The 20,283-nt window shown below is 42.0% G+C and overlaps 1 protein-coding gene across 5 annotated transcripts in view; it reads left to right on the forward strand.

Annotated features, from left to right (window-relative positions):
- Window positions 1-389: 389 nt before the first annotated feature.
- KCNC2 (potassium voltage-gated channel subfamily C member 2) overlaps window positions 390-20,283 on the forward strand; it is a 364,348-nt gene continuing 344,454 nt past the window's right edge. For all 5 annotated transcript variants that reach the window (XM_044277130.1, XM_044277131.1, XM_044277133.1 and 2 more), the window contains exon 1: window positions 390-965. In XM_044277130.1, coding sequence (XP_044133065.1) covers window positions 390-965 — 576 coding nt within the window. The remainder of the gene's footprint in view (window positions 966-20,283) is intronic.

Here is a 20,283-nt window from a genome sequence, read left to right on the forward strand (position 1 = left end):
GAGGGTTGCTGACAATCTGTGGGAGGACCATAGTGAGCTATGTTTACTAGGATGTAAATGGGATCTTGATCCAGAATAGGTAGAAAAAGGGGTGAGCTGTGTACCAGGGGAAGGTGACTGATCAGCACCTACTATGTGACCAGGGCTGGGAGGCGGGGTGCCTGGAGACAGGTAGGAAGGAGCAGGAGAACTTCTTACTAACTGGAGGTCAACAAGTTTAAAGGTGCTCTGTTGCCTCTGTCAGAAGGGCTACTATGGGTACATCACAGTATGGAAGGAGATAGGGAGGCTGTGCCTTCGTTTAACCCTTTGTGTGTCCTGTTCTACTACCACAGGGCACAGGCTCCTTTCTCCTTGCCACCGATGCGCGTCATGTGGCATCCAGAGATATGGGCAAGATCGATGAGAACGAGAGGATAATCCTCAACGTGGGGGGCACCAGGCACGAAACCTATCGGAGTACTCTAAAGACCGTGCCCGGGACCCGACTGGCATTACTGGCATGCGAATCTACAAGCGACCATGAGCTGGACCAGCAGCCGGTCCCAGGGACCTTCCAGGGCACCTGTCGTGGCAATGAGTTCTTCTTTGATCGCCACCCTGGGGTCTTCGCTTATGTTCTCAACTATTATCGCACTGGCAAGCTGCATTGCCCAGCGGATGTGTGCGGACCCCTCTTTGAGGAGGAGCTGGCATTTTGGGGCATTGATGAAACGGACGTGGAGCCCTGTTGCTGGATGACTTATCGCCAGCACCGAGATGCGGAGGAAGCGCTAGATATATTCGAGACTCCCGATCTGATTACTGGAGAACCACCGCCTATAGATGAGGATGAGGAGGACTTGGGCACGAGGCTTGGGATAGAGGACGTTGTGGGTCCTGATGGGAGGGTTGGACGCTGGAGAAGGCTGCGGCCCCGCATGTGGGCTTTATTTGAAGATCCTTATTCTTCCAGAGCCGCCAGGGTAAGTGCTGCCAGGGCAGTAGATGCCAATCCCAACTGTAGCTGATCCTGGGCATCACACAGGTGTTGCTGGTACTGGGCACCACCACAACTTTCTGACTTCTTCTACTCCACCACAAAACACATAAACACCACCATCCTGCACCCTGTTATGAGTGTGCCTATGACATGACCTTTAAAGGGCCACTGCACCTACAGCTCATGTACCCTGTAATTACTAATATCAGTCACCACCAACATTTGTGCACATGCTCTGGAATTGTGTGGAGCAGTGATCAGGGGTCAGGGGATTTTTCTGGACATCTTGTCAGTAAACTCATTGAAGCATATCAGGGTCAAACCTATTTGTCTTGCTTGGCTGTATGGTATATCCGGGGTGACTTACACAGTTTAGTGCTGTGAAGTGGTGAGAATGGAAAGTGAAAACTCAAAAGGCAGGAGCATGACAAGTAACCATAGGGCCCTACAGCAAAACTTGTAAGGAGGGCCCACTCCACCATGACCACCTTCATTTCAGAACAGGAAAACATAAGTATTTGGTTCTCGATAATGCATAATGTGAAACATCAGTACACTAATAATACACTTTAATATCAGAGTACAGGGATAATGCACACAGTGATGTCACAGTACAGGGATAACATAACATTTCATACCACTGTACAGTAATAATGAACATTCTAAAATCAGAGTGCAGAAATAATGCACACAGTGATGTCACAGTTACAGGGATAACATACAATTTCATACCACTGTGCAGTAATAACGAACACTCTAATATCAGAGTACAGGAATAATGCACACAGTGATGTCACAGTTACAGGGATACCATACAATTTCATACCACTGTACAGTGATAATGAACACCTTCAGAGTACAAGGGTAATATGCAAAGTGAAGTGACAGAGCAAGTATAATGCTCACAGTGATGTCAGTACAGGGATAACATAACATTTCATACCACTGTACAGTAATAATGAACACTCTAATATCAGAGTACAGGAATAATGCACACAGTGATGTCACAGTTACAGGGATAACATACAATTTCATACCACTGTGCAGTAATAATGAACACTCTAATATCAGAGTACAGGAATAATGCACACAGTGATGTCACAGTTACAGGGATAACATACAATTTCATACCACTGTGCAGTAATAACGAACACTCTAATATCAGAGTACAGGAATAATGTACACAGTGATGTCACAGTTACAGGGATAACATACAATTTCATACCACTGTGCAGTAATAACAAACACTCTAATATCAGAGTACAGGAATAATGTACACAGTGATGTCACAGTTACAGGGATAACATACAATTTCATACCACTGTGCAGTAATAACGAACACTCTAATATCAGAGTACAGGAATAATGCACACAGTGATGTCACAGTACAGGGATAACATACAATTTCATACCACTGTGCAGTAATAACGAACACTCTAATATCAGAGTACAGGAATAACGCACACAGTGATGTCACAGTTACAGGGATAACATACAATTTCATACCACTGTACAGTGATAATGAACACCTTCAGAGTACAAGGGTAATGTGCAAAGTGAAGTGACAGAGCAAGTATAATGCTCACAGTGATGTCAGTACAGGGATAACATAACATTTCATACCACTGTACAGTAATAATGAACACTCTAATATCAGAGTACAGAAATAATGCACACAGTGATGTCACAGTTACAGGGATAACATAGAATTTCATACCACTGTGCAGTAATAACGAAACACTCTAATATCAGAGTACAGGAATAATGCACACAGTGATGTCACAGTTACAGGGATAACATACAATTTCATACCACTGTACAGTAATAATGAACACTCTAATATCCGAGTACAGAAATAATGCACACAGTGATGTCACAGTTACAGGGATAACATACAATTTCATACCACTGTACAGTAATAATGAACACTCTAATATCCGAGTACAGAAATAATGCACACAGTGATGTCACAGTTACAGGGATAACATACAATTTCATACCACTGTGCAGTAATAATGAACACTCTAATATCAGAATACAGGAATAATGCACACAGTGATGTCAGAGTACAGGGATAACATACAATTTCATACCACTGTGCAGTAATAATGAACACTCTAATATCAGAATACAGGAATAATGCACACAGTGATGTCACAGTACAGGGATAACATACAATTTCATACCACTGTACAGTAATAATGAACACCTTCAGGGTACATGGGTAATGTGCAAAGTAAAGTGACAGAACACGTATAATGCTCACAGTGATGTCAGTACAGGGATAATAAATAGTAATATCACAATAAAGAGATAAACACAATGATGTCACAGCACAAAGATAATGTGTACATTGATATCACAATACAAGTATAACACTATGCTGTCAGGGAAATCATGGCGTTGTATTGTGAAACTTGAATACAATTTTCCATGCCCCCTCCTTCACCCATAGCCATGACTAACTTACTTTAATTTAAAGGGGTTTCAGACTGTTTCTAACTGATGACCTATCATCAGTATCTGGTAGTCCAACACTCATGACCCCTGAAGATTAGCTATTTGAGGAGGCGTTCTCACAGTGACGTCAGCTTTATCGGTCACATGGCCTAGGAACAGCTCAGTCCCATTGGAGTGAATGGAGATGAGCTGTGATACCAAGCATAGCCATTTTACAAAAAACGCCGCTGTGCTTGGTAAACAACTGATCTGTGGTCCCAGGTGTCTGACGCCCCCAATCGGATTCTGATGACCTTTCTTAAGGATCGGTCCTCTGTTAAAAACCTTTTAGGTGTAAGTGGACATTGGTCCCTTAATTGTTGGGCCCGAAAGTAGCTGCTATGCCTACTGGTAGACGAGCCCAAGCCTAAATGCCCCTTTACACGGGCCAATTTTGCAGGCGATTGTCGTGAAGGAAGTTTTACTTCCTGGCAAGCGCCTGCTCATCAGTGACAAGCAGCGATCTCCTCCTCAGTACGGGGAGGAGTGAGCTCTAATGCCATCACTCGTTCCCATACAGATTCTTAGTTTGATGGCAGCAGAGCGTGTTTACACAGCATGATTTAGGTGCCTACACAAGCTTTCCAATTACCTGACGAATGAGCATTTCGCTAGTTCATCGAGTAATTGGCGGCACCTTTACACCACCAGATAATCGCTAACAAGCGTTCCTAGGATTCTCGTCCCGTGTTAAGGGCCCTTAAAGCTGTTTTTGTAATAACAGTAAGTAAGAAGTATGTCCTCAAGGATCGAGACTGAATGCATCAAAGTAGTGGTCGGCATGTAGGTTAGTGTTTGGTTATTATATAAAACATCTGTGAGCTATAAAATACAGTAGGAATGTATTTCAAAATTGATTTAAATGTATGCTCTTCTGTAGAAGTCAATTTTCCATGCAATTTTCCACATCCATTTAAAATGTGAGTTTCTACTTAGCAGCCTACTGCAGGCAATCTTCAATAGAAGTCAACAAGTTCTGTTGAAGGCCTTTTACACAGGGCAAGCAAATGTTCCTTTGAAGGTTTTCTCCCATTGGTACTGCATGTAAGCTGACAAATGAGCAAACAGGGGATGTGCTGCCAACAAATGAGAAGCAAATGGGGATGAATGATCGTATAAGTGATCATTCGTGTTCCTACACTTGCATGTTATGACTGTTTTGTTTAAAAGGAGCGTAAACAACCAACAAATCTGTCCCTGTAAAAGGACCCTAACTAATAGTTTGTTGTCTGTTGATTAAAGTCTGTCGGATTAAAGAATTGTAAGTACCGTAATTCATTGGTAGTTGAGCGTTAAAGGGTTTTTGCAAGAATAGGGATGTGTTTGGCAGCTCAACCCCCACACTTTACCAGACTTGTAAGGGGAAGATTACCTACCGGCTCCCTCAATGTAAGCATCCTGTTTCACATCACCGCAACCGATCACTGGTCGCGGTGGTGACCGGCTTCCCTTACATCCTGACAAATGGTCCCATGATGCAAGGGGATCCGGCCTCCACCACGGTCAGTGATTGGCTCTGGCAATGTCCAACTGGATGTTTACATGGAATGAGCCCAGCCAAGCATCGCTTCCCTGGAGGAGAAGGAGCTAGAGCTGGGGAGCAAATAAGTGGTCTTTCCTGGATAGGTCTGGTAAAGTGGTGGGAGGTGTTTAATGACCCCCACCTCCATTCTTGCACAACGCCTTTAAAGCTCCTTGCCCTTTTCAGCCGATATACTGTATATGCAACCAATTAAGAATGCATCATTTGGCTAGATCCTATAGAGAAGTGACTGGTTAATTTGTGGGCACCTATGTGTATATGCAATGCTGCAAGCCTCTGACAGGAGGAGCAGTACTGCTTAGATAAGTGGGTGACCTTGAAGCTAATCTGCTTTACCGTGATGCATGGCGAATGAAATGACATACACATGTTGGCAAAAAAAAAGAAAAGAAATGTGAGTACATAGAGTATTGAACAGACATTCAATCGTTCAGAATTATTTCCTGAAAATAAACCTGTGCCTATACGAAGGCATGCCGAGACCAGTTCTTGAAAAGCTAGGATAAAGCCAATCTCCTACTCAATGGATATTTGAATGGAACATTCAGCAAGGCTCAGCTAAGGACCTGGAAAACATGATTAGCGGTTCTGGATGTATACGAGCGAGTAATCAGCATTATAATATGGGTATGCTGGAGAGTATCCAGCTGTGGTTCTTTGTGCTGGTCTTTTCCTGTTTGTGGTATAATAGCTGGTTTCATTTTTATTTTATATATGTATTATAGTTGGACTTCTACCCCAGCAGCAAGGGGATTCCCTGCCAATCCAAGACTTGCTAATCATGTACGGCTTAAAATGATATAGTAGCAAAATATCCACAGCAATTGCATGCTGACTATACCAAAAGCCTTGAGGGAAGCACAGCCGAAAGTATCTTCTGTTCTGAGCCTTCTTCTGTTCTTGGTTTTTCCTATATTGTCTTTAAGTTGTCTCTTTTCTGTACCGTATGGGCATATGAGATATGGTGAGAGGTGGTCAAGCATCGGCACCCCTGCGCCATCACCCCATCGCTGTACTCTTCTGTCTTTCTCAGTCCCAGATTTTTGAATTGAGCGGTGGTGTGCATACTTTATCATCACTTAATTTAAACAAAAGGACATGGGACTCAGGGGCATAACAATCGGGCCTGGGGGGGGGGGGGGTGCACTCACATGTAACTGTTACTGTACCTCATGCTGGGCCCTGTCGGAGCGCTCATCTTAGTAGCCTCACATACGGTCGGTCCGGGTGTCTCTCAGTGTTTTGGTGTTTTGTCTTCTGTCTAACCTTTATCGTTTGTAAGTTTGGCATTTGTGCATTTACCTAATTTTGCTAAAAAGGAGATACATGTGCCTAATTATCCTTATTCCTTTAATACATTTACCTATTTTACAATTCTTAAAGTGGTGTGTAAAGTCACCTGCCTTTTTGTGAATACTACTTGTAGGGCAGTGCTGTGGCCTGATAGATGCCAGACCGACCGCATGTGATGCTGCTGTGATTAGTGCTCTAGCGGGGCCCGGCATGAAGTACAGTGACAGTGCTGGGCCCAGTTATATGTGAAGGAGGACTGGGGGGAAATTACTGGGGGCAGTGAAAGGATATTACTGGGGGCAGTGAAAGGATATTACTGGGGGCAGGGGGACATTACTGGGTGGTGGAAGGACATTACCGGGGGCAGTAGGGGACTTTACTGGGGGCAGTGGAAGGACATTACTGGGGGCAGTGGGGGACAATGCTGGGGGCAGGGGGACATTACTGGGTGGTGGAAGGACATTACCTGGGGCAGTAGGGGACTTTACTGGGGGCAGTGGAAGGACATTACTGGGGGCAGTGGGGGACAATGCTGGGGGCAGGGGGACATTACTGGGTGGTGGAAGGACATTGCCGGGGGCAGTAGGGGACTTTACTGGGGGCTGTGGAAGGACATTACTGGGGGCAGTGGAAGGACATTACTGGGGGCAGTGGAAAAACACTACTGGGGGCAGTGGGGGACAATGCTGGGGGCAGGGGGACATTACTGGGTGGTGGAAGGACATTACCAGGGGCAGTGGGGGACAATGCTGGGGGCAGGGGGACATTACTGGGTGGTGAAAGGACATTACCTGGGGCAGTAGGGGACTTTACTGGGGGCAGTGGGGGACAATGCTGGGGGCAGGGGGACATTACTGGGTGGTGGAAGGACATTGCCGGGGGCAGTAGGGGACTTTACTGGGGGCTGTGGAAGGACATTACTGGGGGCAGTGGAAGGACATTACTGGGGGCAGTGGAAAAACACTACTGGGGGCAGTGGGGGACAATGCTGGGGGCAGGGGGACATTACTGGGTGGTGGAAGGACATTACCAGGGGCAGTGGGGGACAATGCTGGGGGCAGGGGGACATTACTGGGTGGTGAAAGGACATTACCGGGGGCAGTAGGGGACTTTACTGGGGGCAGTGGAAGGACATTACTGGGGGCAGTGGAAGGACATTACTGGGGGCAGTGGGGGACATTGCTGGGGGCAGGGGGACATTACTGTGGTAGTGGAAGGACATTACCAGGGGCAGTAGGGGGCTTTACTGGGGGTAGTTGGGGGATATTATTATTACCAGAGACCAGGGCTGTAATAATCCTGGTCGCAGAGGGTGCGACTGCGTCTGAGTATGGGGGGATAGGGGCTGATCTAAAGTTTGCTCTGGGGCCCATAGCACTCTAGTTACATCACGGATAGGACCCCTGTTTTCTTGATCAGTGGGAGTACTGGTGGTCAGTCCCACGCCAATCCAAAGATACAACCACACGGCGTGATCGTGAGTCATTCACGGCACGGCCAGCTGCAGTTGGGCTACAGCTGCCTTTTATTTAGTTAATGAAGACCACACTGTATAGCCGGTCTGCATTGTTAATGGCCGCACGGCACCTTCAATACCGCATGGCCATTAGCAATGCGGACATTAAATAAAAACATTTTTTTGTCTGTATAGTTTTTTTCCTGCTACATCACTACAGATACATGTAAGTTCAAAAAGGGATTGTCCACGTTTACAATACTTTTTTTTGTTAGAAATGTCCACTAAAATAAAGCTAATATACTGTAAGTTGTCCACTGCTGGTGAGTGCCGTCTCTTATCTTCGTACTCTTTGCTTATTTACTCTAGACTGAGCACCGCTGAGATCCGTTGTGAGTTTACAGTGTCACTGCTGCGGAGTGTGTTTTCCCGGATGCTGTGGAGGAATGTTGGGGCAGTGCTGCCATATCTGTTTACCTCCCCATGTGTAACCTTACAGCATGTGTTCAATCCTCCTAGAGTGTCACTAGAGTGCCACCATATAGTATTGCATGGTCGCAATTAAAATTAATGGATCATCCGTGTAAGTCATGGATGGTCCATCTGCTCTATAAAGAGAGAAACAGACACACTTTTCATTCAGCTAACTGGTGGAAATCCTAAGTGAGGGATCTCTTCTATTAACTCAAAATGGCTTAATAGAATATTTGAAAATGGGTTTTTCAAAACCAGACAACCTCTTTAAGAAGTTATCTTAGGCATATGTACATTAGCATAACACATAAGGTTCACAACTAAGGAAGAGATTTAAAAAAAACAAAAAAAAAACAAGAAACAAAATATCACTGCATGCAGTGATGTTTTATCTGACAACAATGGCAGTATTCACACAGGACACCTAGTGGACCCCTTTATAATGAATGGAATCCATCAGGAGCTGACAATGTGAGGCATATGGTTCTTGTATTCTGTTTCTATGTTGGAACAGAATACCGGAATACTAATGCAGATGTGCACTTTGCAGGGCAGAGATAAGATGTTTTGGGGACCTAGGCCGAATAGGCAAAGTTGCATGGCCATACTTTCTAATAAAGAGGTTTAAACGCATTTTAAAATAATCATTCACAGGCATAACAATTGCAAATCGACTGAATCACAGGTGACTTCTCCAATGATTTGAATTGTTCACTATCCTTTTCTTCTCCATTTGGTCCAGACCATAATTATGATTTCTTCTTAAGACTGTATAGTTTACTGTGCAGACATCTTTGGCCAGGGATGTGTTGTCCCCCTCACCCATAGAAGAAGGCAGTATTATTAATAAATGGCACACGATAGATGGGGCCAGTTACTGACTTTACATTAGAGCCCTTAAAATCAAGGCCTCTTTCACACGACCGTATGGCTTTTTCAGTGTTTTCCGGGACGTTTTTTCCGGATCCATTGTTCCGTTTTTTGTTTCCGTTGTGTTTCCGTTTCGTTTCCGTTCTTCTGTTCCACTTTTCTGTTCCGTTTTTCCGTATGGCATATACAGTATACAGTCAAAAAAATTGGGCTAGGCATAACATTTTCAATAGATGGTTCCGCAAAAATGGAACGGATACGGAAGAAATACGGATGCTTTTTCATATGTGTTCCGTTTTTTTTGCGGACTCATTGACTTGAATGGAGCCACAGAATGTGATTTGGGGGCAATAATAGTACATGTTCTATCTTTCAACGGAACGGTAAAAAAAGGGAAAAACTGAAACGGAATGCATATGGAGTACATTCTGTTTTTTTGCGGAACCATTGAAACGAATGGTTCCGTATACGGGCCGTATACGGAACGCAAAAAACGGCCCGTTGACGGAAAAAAATAAACTGTCGTGTCAAAGAGGCCTAAGGTTATACTTCTGACTTCGACTCATTGCTTCTGTAGTATATCCCCACCCTCAGTAGCAAAGTAACTCTCTATCCAGTTGCCCCTTTAACACTGCCATCTTGTAGCTTCCTCCAAAACTGTGTCTGTTGCCCCATGTGCCCACATTATTATAATGATAATGTTGTCTAATGCCCCAAATACTGTAGTGCCAAAATAACAGTGCAAAAAGATGCAGATGCAGAACTAGAAAATAAAAGATCCCATAGCAGACTATAGGCATTAAATCCCAGGCCAGACACCAATATAGATTCAAACTCAGGTCATTACTCAAAATTAATGGGTTTGTTCAGCCATGTATTTTTTTTTAAACTAAGTAGAAATGTATAAAATAATAAAAGTAGTGATATCTTACTGATCTCCGCCACCTGCTTCCCAATCACTGGCCACAGCTGTCACATATCAAAGTCAAGAGAGACTTGGAAGTACAGAGACCAGAGAGGAGAGAGGAGGGGGAAACAGAAAGGTATCATTAAGTGTTCTTACTGTTATCTCGCATATATATTCTTATTATTATAGCCAAATTTACCACACTAACTCCTCCCACAGTTTTTACACTACATAGGCAGTAATATGCCGAAACGTGCGGATTGTTCTTGATTGGTGTGCTATTATTCCCCAGAAATTGTAGCTTTTCTAGTTTCTTTAACTATTTTATAACATTCTAAAGAAAAATAAAGTTTACATGGCTCCACAGCCCTTTCTTAATACAGACCCCAGATGAGAACCCAAAAAGAATACAGACCCCCCCAAACCCCAAAATGAGTACAGACCTCCAGACAGACTCCAAAATATATACAGACCTCCAGACAGACCCAAAATTAATACAGGCTCCCAGACCCCAGAATGAATACACACTCCTAGACCAGACCCCAGAATAAATACAGACTAGACTCCAAAATTTATACAGACCTCCACACCTCAAAATAATACAGACCTCCTGTACTAATGAGTTTCCACAATAGGAGCAAAGTAAATTTTAAGAAATCTTTTTTTTTTTTTTTACTAAAACAAATTTGGACCGCTCCCCCTGGTGGGTAGCCAGATGGTACCCTAGGCAGGCACCTACCTTCACCTAACCGTCATCCTGGCCCTGGCACTTAGACTTAGCTAAACAGAAGGAGATAAGTTTAGAAAATAAGTATCTCTCATATCTATCTATCTATCTATCTATCTATCTATCTATCTATCTATCTAACTAGAGAAGAAACTAGACAGCTGTCAAATAAGTGCGGTGTGCCAGCGGCTGAAGAGACGATCCACCATCCAAAAAGACAAAAAGGAAAAATTTCACAGCACTCCCAAAATAAGTAAATTAAAAAGAATGTTCTTTAATCAACAGACAGCACATTTCAGTCCTCTTACTGGGACTTTTCTCAGTGACAACATACAATGGTGCAATGTGCAAGTATATAAACATCTCCATAGTAATTGATCATGTAATCATGTAACATCTCCATATTAATTGATCATGAATAAAACATAATTCTTATACATAAAATGAAAATAGAACATGAGCTATCACCAAATTTCATTGTAATCATTATAGTGAATCCATGTGTAAAGAAAATAATTCATAATGATTCATTTATTTCCATGTCTTCTACATAATTAGTGATAATCAACATTTCCCACAGTTTATACATGATCAGTGATAATTAAAATGCAGTGGATATAAAAAGTCTACACACCCCTGTTAAAATGTCAGTTTTCTGTGATGTAAAAAAATGAGACAAAGATAAATAATTTCAGAACTTTTTCCACCTTTAATGTGACCTATAAACTGTGCAACTCTATTGAAAAACAAACTGAAATCTTTTAGGTAGAGGGAAGAAAAAATATAAAAATAAAATAATATGGTTACATAAGTGTGCACAGCCTTAAACTAATACTTTGTTGAAGCACCTTTTGATTTTATTACAGCACTCAGTCTTTTTGGGTATGAGTCTATCAGCATGGCACATTTTGACTTGGCAAGATTTGCCCACTCTTCTTTGCAAAAACACTCCAAATCTGTCAGATTGCGAGGGCATCTCCTGTGCACAGCCCTCTTCAGATCACCACACAGATTTTCAATCGGATTCAGGTCTGGGCTCTGGCTGGGCCATTCCAAAACTTTAATCTTCTTCTGGTGAAGCCATTCCTTTGTTGATTTAGATGTATGCTTTGGGTCGTTGTCATGCTGAAAGATGAAGTTCCTCTTCATGTTCAGCTTCCTAGCAGAAGCCTGAAGGTTTTGTGCCAATATTGACTGGTATTTGGAACTGTTCATGATTCCCTCTAGCTTAACTAAGGCCCCAGTTCCAGCTGAAGAAAAACAGCCCCAAAGCATGATGCTGCCACCACCATGCTTCACTGTGGGTATGGTGTTCTTTTGGTGATGTGCAGTATTGTTTTTGCGCCAAACATATCTTTTGGAATTATGGCCAAAAAGTTCAACCTTGGTTTCATCAGACCATAACACCTTATCCCACATGCTTTTGGGAAACTTCAGATGTGTTTTTGCAAAATGTAGTCTGGCTTGGATGTTTTTCTTCATAAGAAAAGGCTTTCGTCTTGCCACTCTACCCCATAGCCCAGACATATAAGGAATACGGGAGATTATTGTCACATGTACCACACAGCCAGTACTTCTGTAGCCAGATATTTCTACAGCTCCTTTAATGTTCCTGTAGGCCTCTTGGTAGCCCCCCAGACCAGTTTTCTTCTCGTCTTTTCATCAATTTTGGAGGGACGTCCAGTTCTTGGTAATGTCACTGTTGTGCCATATTTTCTCCACTTGATGATGTCTTCACTGTGTTCCATGGTATATCTAGTGCCTTGGAAATTCTTTTGTACCCTTCTCCTGACTGATACCTTTTAACAATGAGATCCCTCTGATGCTGTGGAATCTCTCTGTGGACCATGGCTTTTGCTGTGGGATGCGACTAAGAAAATTTCAGGAAAGACCAACTAGAGCAGCTGAACTTTATTTGGGGTTAATCAGAGGCACTTTAAATGATGGCAGGTGTATGCTGATTCCTATTTAACATGATTTTGAATGTGATTGCTTCATTCTGAACACAGCTACATCCCCAGTTATAATAGGGTGTGCACACTAATGCAACCACATTATTTTAGTTTTTTTTAGTTTTCTTCCGATTTCAGTTTGTTTTTCAATTGAGTGGTACAGTTTATAGGTCACATTAAAGGTGGAAAAAGTTCTGAAATGATTTATTTGTCTAATTTTTTTTTACAGAACAGAAACCCGACATTTTAACAGGGGTGTGTAGACTTTTTATATCCACTGTATCTCACAGTTGTGGTAACACAGGTGTAGGTTAAAAACAAAACAGATAAGGAAACCACATACCAGCATGGACCCGCTGCACGTGTATTCCGCGTCAAGTACTATGTATTGCGCATGCTCTCAGGTTAGCACTGTTTCCCTGTGGAGCGCATTAACCAGAGGCCCAGCGATACCTGCATGTGACTGCGTGCTGGGTCACGTGATCCCACCCGACATGGAACGCACTCTGAACCACAAGTATCACCCTAGTGATGCAGTCACATGACAATATATAACAGAGACTATGTATATCTTGCCATTGAAACAATACACAGAAAATCCAGGTTTATTAACAATATAATGGGGGAATAGGATGAGATGTTAGATAAACAGATAATAATGGGATGGAGATTCTTCATGTCACGCCGCATCTTTCCACTGCACACGAGACATGTTGGAGGCCGATGCGGCTGCTTCCTCATTACAGACACCAAACAAAGCTGCAGCAAACCACAGACTCCTATGCCTTATGTTAAAAAAAAATATGAGTTCACCGTTATAGATGGGATAGTAAGTAACCCTGACCCATGACACAATTCTGTTACATGAAGCATGGCAACTAGGGGGCTACACATCAAACCAATGTCAGATAACCGGCATGCGATCATTATATGTGGCTCCCTTACCCGACTGTATAGGGGAACAGAGAAACTCTATTCATGTTCGTAGTACATAAAGATCAAACATCTCATGCATAACAACCCAATTTGAAACATTTTTTCAAAAAATAATAGTAACTACAATAGAAAGAGAACATAGTAACTCAGAGAGATAATTTTCTATCAAAAGTAATCATATAATAATGCTAAATGAAAGAGGAAGGGTTGACACTGGTTTCACATATAGGGTATTCCATATCCATTATTTTCTGCAACAGAGAAAAAAAAAAAAGTTTTCGGTTTTTTACAAAAAAAAAGTCTGCAAAAATAGCACCAAAGGGGGTACAAGAGCAAGTTTGGACAAGAATAATCACTTATAAGGGGAGTTATTAAGAAAAATCCAAGGTTGGAAATCCAAGGTATTTAATTGAGAGATTTATTGGATTTCATGTTTTTTTTTTTTAAAGAAGAGACTTCTATTGCCTCCCTTCCGGGATACAGGAATCTATGTTGATTTAGACGCGTCTTAAAATCTAAAGAAGTTTCACCCACATATAGTAGATTGCACGGACACCATAACATATACACTACAAATGTAAAGTTACAAGTTAAGTGATGATCAATTTTATATTTTTTTGTTGTACTGGGGTGAATGAATACACTTCCCTTTTGCATGTAGTGACAATTTATACAATTTAAACATGGAAAACAACCCATTTTGTGACTTCGCAAGAAGCTTTGGCGTAGTATTTTGTGTGGGCCTACATCTGCATGAACAAGTTTATCTCTCAAATTGTTGGCTTTGCCATTTAGGCTTCTCTGGATATTGTCAGTTTATATACATCTATCAGACACACTTTTGGTATAGAAGTTGTCAGGAGGGCACTGTCACAATTTGAATTCTCTGCAGGTTGTTAGGAATTCATCCTTAGCCTTCTGCATATGGTGTGGACTTGCAATTATTTTCTAATCATTTTTTTTAAACAAATGAGGGGTACCGCCATGGGGTCAAACGTCGCGCCAATGTATGCAAACATGGCGATCGCCTTCTTGGAGGAGACGTACATCTATGTGTCGCACCCCTTCGGACATGTTCTGAGGTGGTTGCGATACATAGATGAGGTCTTTCTCATTTGGACTGGTACAGAGGATCAGCTTCTTAGCATTTTCTCATTTTTGAATACTATTGATGAGGACATCAAATTTACATTGGACTACTTAACGGAGGAGATTCACTTTTTGGATACGAAAATTACATTAATAAATAATAGGATACTCACAGATGTTTATGTTAAACCTACAGACAGAAACACTACTTTGAGATATGATAGTGCCCATTCTAGGGCAAAGGTTAAATCCCTTCCATTGAGTCAGTTTCTACGCGCAAAGCGTGTTGTGAATGATGATGAACAATTAGATTTGACATTGAAAAATATGACTAGAACTTTCCAGAACAGGCGTTTCCCTAACTCAGTGTTGAATACTCTTTTAACTACAATCCAAGATAAAAATAGGTTGGAATTACAAAACAAGAAAGAAAACGCTTAAAAATAATCCCCCTTGTGACAACATACACTGAGAGCAGCTATATTATAAGGGAGATAGTTAATACACATTGGCCAGTTATAAGAAGGGGATATGATGATATTCAGGAATTTAAATCCCTTCCCCTTATGTCATATAGGAGACCCAAAAATTTGAGAGATAAACTTGTTCATGCAGATATAGGCCCACACAAAATACTAAGCCAAAGCTTCTTGCAACGTCACAAAATGGGTTGTTTTCCATGTTTAAATTGTATAAATTGTCGCTACATGCAAAAGAAAGTGTATTCATTCACCCCAGTACAACAAAAAAATATCAAATTAATCATTACTTAACGTGTAACTCCACATTTGTGGTGTCCGTGCAATCTACTATATGTGGGTGAAACTTTTTTAGATTTTAGGAACCGTCTAAATCAACATAGATACACTATAAGAAAAAAACTAATGGACTTGCCGGTTTCTAAACACTTATCTGAACTTGGGCACAAAGAAGGGGACTTGAAATGTATGTTGATTGATCATATTCCTGTATCCCATAAAGGAGGCAATAGAACTCTATTCATAAAAAAACGTGAAATCCAATGGCTCTCTCAATTGAATACCTTAAGACCTAATGGATTAAATGTGGATTTCAAAGCTTGGATTTTTTTCTTAATAACTCCCCTTATAAGTGATTATTCTTGTCCAAACTTGCTCTTGTACCCCCTTTGATGCTATTTTTGCAGACTTTTTTTTTTTGTAAAAAAATAAAGAATGGATATGGAATACCCTATATGTGAAACCAGTGTCAACCCTTCCTCTTTCATTTAGCATTATTATATGATTACTTTTGATAGAAAATTATCTCTCTGAGTTACTATGTTCTCTTTCTATTGTAGTTACTATTATTTTTCGGAAACATTTTTCCAAATTGGGTTGTTATGCATGAGATGTTTGATCTTTATGTACTACGAACATGAATAGAGTTTCTCTGTTCCCCTATACAGTCGGGTAAGGGAGCCACATATGATGATCGCATGCCGGTTATCCGACATTGGTTTGATGTGTAGCCCCCTAGTTGCCCTGCTTCATGTAACAGAATTGTGTCATGGGTCAGGGTTACTTACTATCCCATCTATAACGGTGAACTCATATTTTTTTTAACATAAGGCATAGGAGGCTGTGGTTTGCTGCAGCTTTGTTTGGTGTCTGTGATGAGGAAGCAGCCGCATCGGCCTCCAACATGTCTCGTGTGCAGTGGAAAGATGCGGCGTGACATGAAGAATCTCCATCCCATTATTATCTGTTTATCTAACATCTCATCCTATTCCCCCATTATATTGTTAAGAAACCTGGATTTTCTGTGTATTGTTTCAATGGCAAGATATACATAGTCTCTGTTATATATTGTCATGTGACTGCATCACTAGGGTGATGCTTGTGGTTCAGAGTGCGTTCCATGTGGGGTGGGATCACGTGACCCAGCGCGCAGTCACATACGGGTATCGCTGGGCCGCTGGTTAATGCGCTCCACAGGGAAACAGTGGTAACCTGAGAGCATGCGCAATACATAGTACTTGACGCGGAATACACGTGCAGCGGGTCCATGCTGGTATGAGGTTTCCTTATCTGTTTTGTTTATAACTTACACCTGTGTTACCACAACTGTGAGATATTTTATTTATCACTGATCATGTATAAACTGAGGGAAATGTTGATTATCACTAATTATGTAGAAGACATGGATCTAAATGAATTATTATGAATTATTTTCTTTACACATGGATTCACTATAATGATTACAATGAAATTTGGTGATAGCTCATGTTCTATTTTCATTTATGTATAAGAATTATGTTTTATTCACTAGGTTTGTTTAATGATAAGTTACTATGGAGATGTTTATATACTTGCACATTGCACCATTGTATGTTGTCACTGCTTGAGAAAAGTCCCAGTAAGAGGACGGAAACGTGCTGGCGATTAAAGAACATTCTTTTTCATTTACTTATTTTGGGAGTGCCGTGGAATTTTTCCTTTTTATCTATCTATCTATCTATCTATCTATCTATCTTATCTATCTTTCTATCTATCTTTCTATCTCTATCCATCTATCCATCTATTTTATCTAGAAAAACTGCTTTGCTTGTGTAATGAATACAATAAGCAGGAAAACAGAAAAAGGTTAGGTGCCAGGAAGTGCCCAGCCTTATTATTATCCCCTGAGCAATGTTGTATCATGAAAAAGAGCGTTAATAAAAGTAACAAGTGACAGTTGATAATTATCTTTTATCGGCATTATGTGCTTCTACCGTCTACCATTCACAAAAGGGATGAGAGTTGCTTGTGGAAATTGATAATTATACCTGAAGGGTAAGTGTTATTTGGCTGGCAGAAACTCATGATTTTCTTTTTACAACAAGCTATAAAACTTAATGAAACAATCACCTCATTGGAAGAGGCTAAGGGCTGTATTACACCAACAGATTATCTGCCCAATTTCTGTCCAATCAGACCAATAGCTGGTGTGTATAACCAAAGATCTGTGTGAGTAAACGGCCATCTGACCAATGACTGGTCAGAAAATATGTCAGATAATCCGTTGGTGTTAATACAGCCCTAAAGGTGGATTTAGACGCACCAGATTATCGTGAATGACCGGTTGTTTCAGATTATCCGGCCATCTAAATGTGCCGCCAATCAGCCATTGAACGAGCAAAATGCTTGTTCATCTGGTGACCCTGTCATTCATGCAGGCCCCACCGATCATGACCACGATCCCCTGTCCTCATACAGTGAAGGAGATCGCTGTATGTAAATGCACAGTCTCCTTCACTCAACCCTTCCTTCCTGATAATCGGCCGCCCGGTCGCCCCTTTTAAATCCACCTTTAGGAAATGTTTTTTTCTCCAAGCATCAGAATTTAGAATATTGGCTTATAGCTATTTTATGATGTTTGTCATACACTATGAATGAATGAAAGGCACACACTACTCTACTGGACATATTTGGGTCTATAGAGCTAAAAGCTGCATTCCATTCTGTGTGCATTGAAAAAAAATGTTTTGAAAAGTTTAATGAAATGACTGAAGTAGGACATGTTCTATAATTTGCGGAATGAAAATTTTGGATGTGTGCATGGCCCCATAGAAATGAATGTGTCAGTGTGCTAGCCACAAAAAATGCTAATAGCACATGGATGAAAAATACAGTTGTGTGCATGAGGCCTTAAAAGACGGGAAGGCAGCTTCTGTAGGTGGAGGAATGCAGGTTGAATGTCCAGCAATAAAAGGGGCTCTTTATATTTAGAGCTGTGAAGCTGTAGCATCATCCTCAGAAACTAATTTTATCAGATACAGTTGCAGTCTCCAAGGGAAGGTTAGATGTGTTCTTCCGCAAATTGCAGAACGCACACGGACGCCATCCGTGTTTTGCGGATCCGAAATTTGCGGACCGCAAAACACACAACGGTCGTGTGCATGAGGCCTTACTTGAATTAACTTGATAGACTTAGCGGGATAGATATAGGCAATACACAGGCAGCAGTCACACCCAGGCACTGTTGCCTGAGCAGGTCCAGAGGCCTCTCTGGCACATAAGAAGACACCTGTATAAAGTGCATATAGTACATGGGGTCCATGGGTAGACATTTTTTTCACCCCTACTAATTATATACTGTAAGTGAACACTGTAAGGGTGGGTTCACACTAGCGTTATGGAGTCCGTTGTGGCTTTCCGTTATAAAAGGGTTATAACGGAACATAACGGAATCTATAAGACGGAAGGACGGATCCGTTTTGCTGCCCATAAACTTGCATTATGACGGAATGCAAAACGGACGCCTTTAAAAGGTATTCCGTTTGCTCTTCGTCCTAATGGAAGTCTATGGGAATCAAAAACGGATCCGTCTGCCGACAGGACTTTGTTTTCCGTCTTGCATACTGGGACCCAGACGGATTTGTTATGTTTTCTCACAGACTTCTATTAGGACGGAGCAAAACGGAATGCCTCTTAAAGGCTTCCGTTTTGCATCCCATTCTATGGATTCCGTTATGTTCCGTTATAACCCTGTTGAACCCACCCTAATCTGTCCATTTGTGTGTGTGTGCATTAATCTGCTGTGAAGTTTGGGGTTTTAGGCAAGAGAGGATTTGGAAAAAGTATACCTTTTAGTTTTCTTGAAATATACATATAGTAAAATAGTAACATAGTTTACTATGAAAAAAGACATCTATCCATCCAGTTCAGCCTGTTATCCTGCAAGATGATTCCTAGGAAGGCCAAAGAAACCCCTGTGAGGTGGAAGACAATCCTCCTCACTTTATGGGGAAAAAAATTCTTCCCAACTCTATTCGGGCAGTCAGAATAACTCCCTGGATCAATGACTCTTCTCCAGAAATAGTAGTAATCGATCGCAGCAACTCAACTTGAATCAAAGATACATTACGCAGTACGTGCGTAAACGTTTTCCACGCGAAGGCCTTCATCAGACACTGTGCCACAGTTAGGTATCAGGAGTGGAGTAATGGTGCACCGTGGGTAAAGGTGCAAGATCGCACCTGTGGAGTAAAGGTACACCGTGGGTAAAGGTGTGAGATCGCACCTGTGGAGTAATGGTGCACCGTGGGTAAAGGTGCAAGATCGCCCCTGTGGAGTAAAGGTACACCGTGGGTAAAGGTGCAAGATCGCACCTGTGGAGTGAAGGTGCACCGTGGGTAAAGGTGTAAGATCGCACCTGTGGAGTGAAGGTGCACCGTGGGTAAAGGTGTAAGATCGCACCTGTGGAGTGAAGGTGCACCGTGGGTAAAGGTGCAAGATCGCCCCTGTGGAGTAAAGGTACACCGTGGGTAAAGGTGCAAGATTGCACCTGTGGAGTGAAGGTGCACCCTGGGTAAAGGTGAAAGATCGCACCTGTGGAGTGAAGGTGCACCGTGGGTAAAGGTGTAAGATCGCACCTGTGGAGTAATGGTGCACCGTGGGTAAAGGTGCAAGATCGCACCTGTGGAGTAAAGGTACACTGTGGGTAAAGGTGCAAGATCGCACCTGTGGAGTAAAGGTACACCGTGGGTAAAGGTGCAAGATCGCACCTGTGGAGTAAAGGTGCACCGTGGGTAAAGGTGCAAGATCGCACCTGTG

The sequence above is a fragment of the Bufo gargarizans genome, chromosome 2 (assembly GCF_014858855.1).
Source record: "Bufo gargarizans isolate SCDJY-AF-19 chromosome 2, ASM1485885v1, whole genome shotgun sequence".
Classification (NCBI taxonomy): Eukaryota; Metazoa; Chordata; class Amphibia; order Anura; family Bufonidae; genus Bufo; species Bufo gargarizans.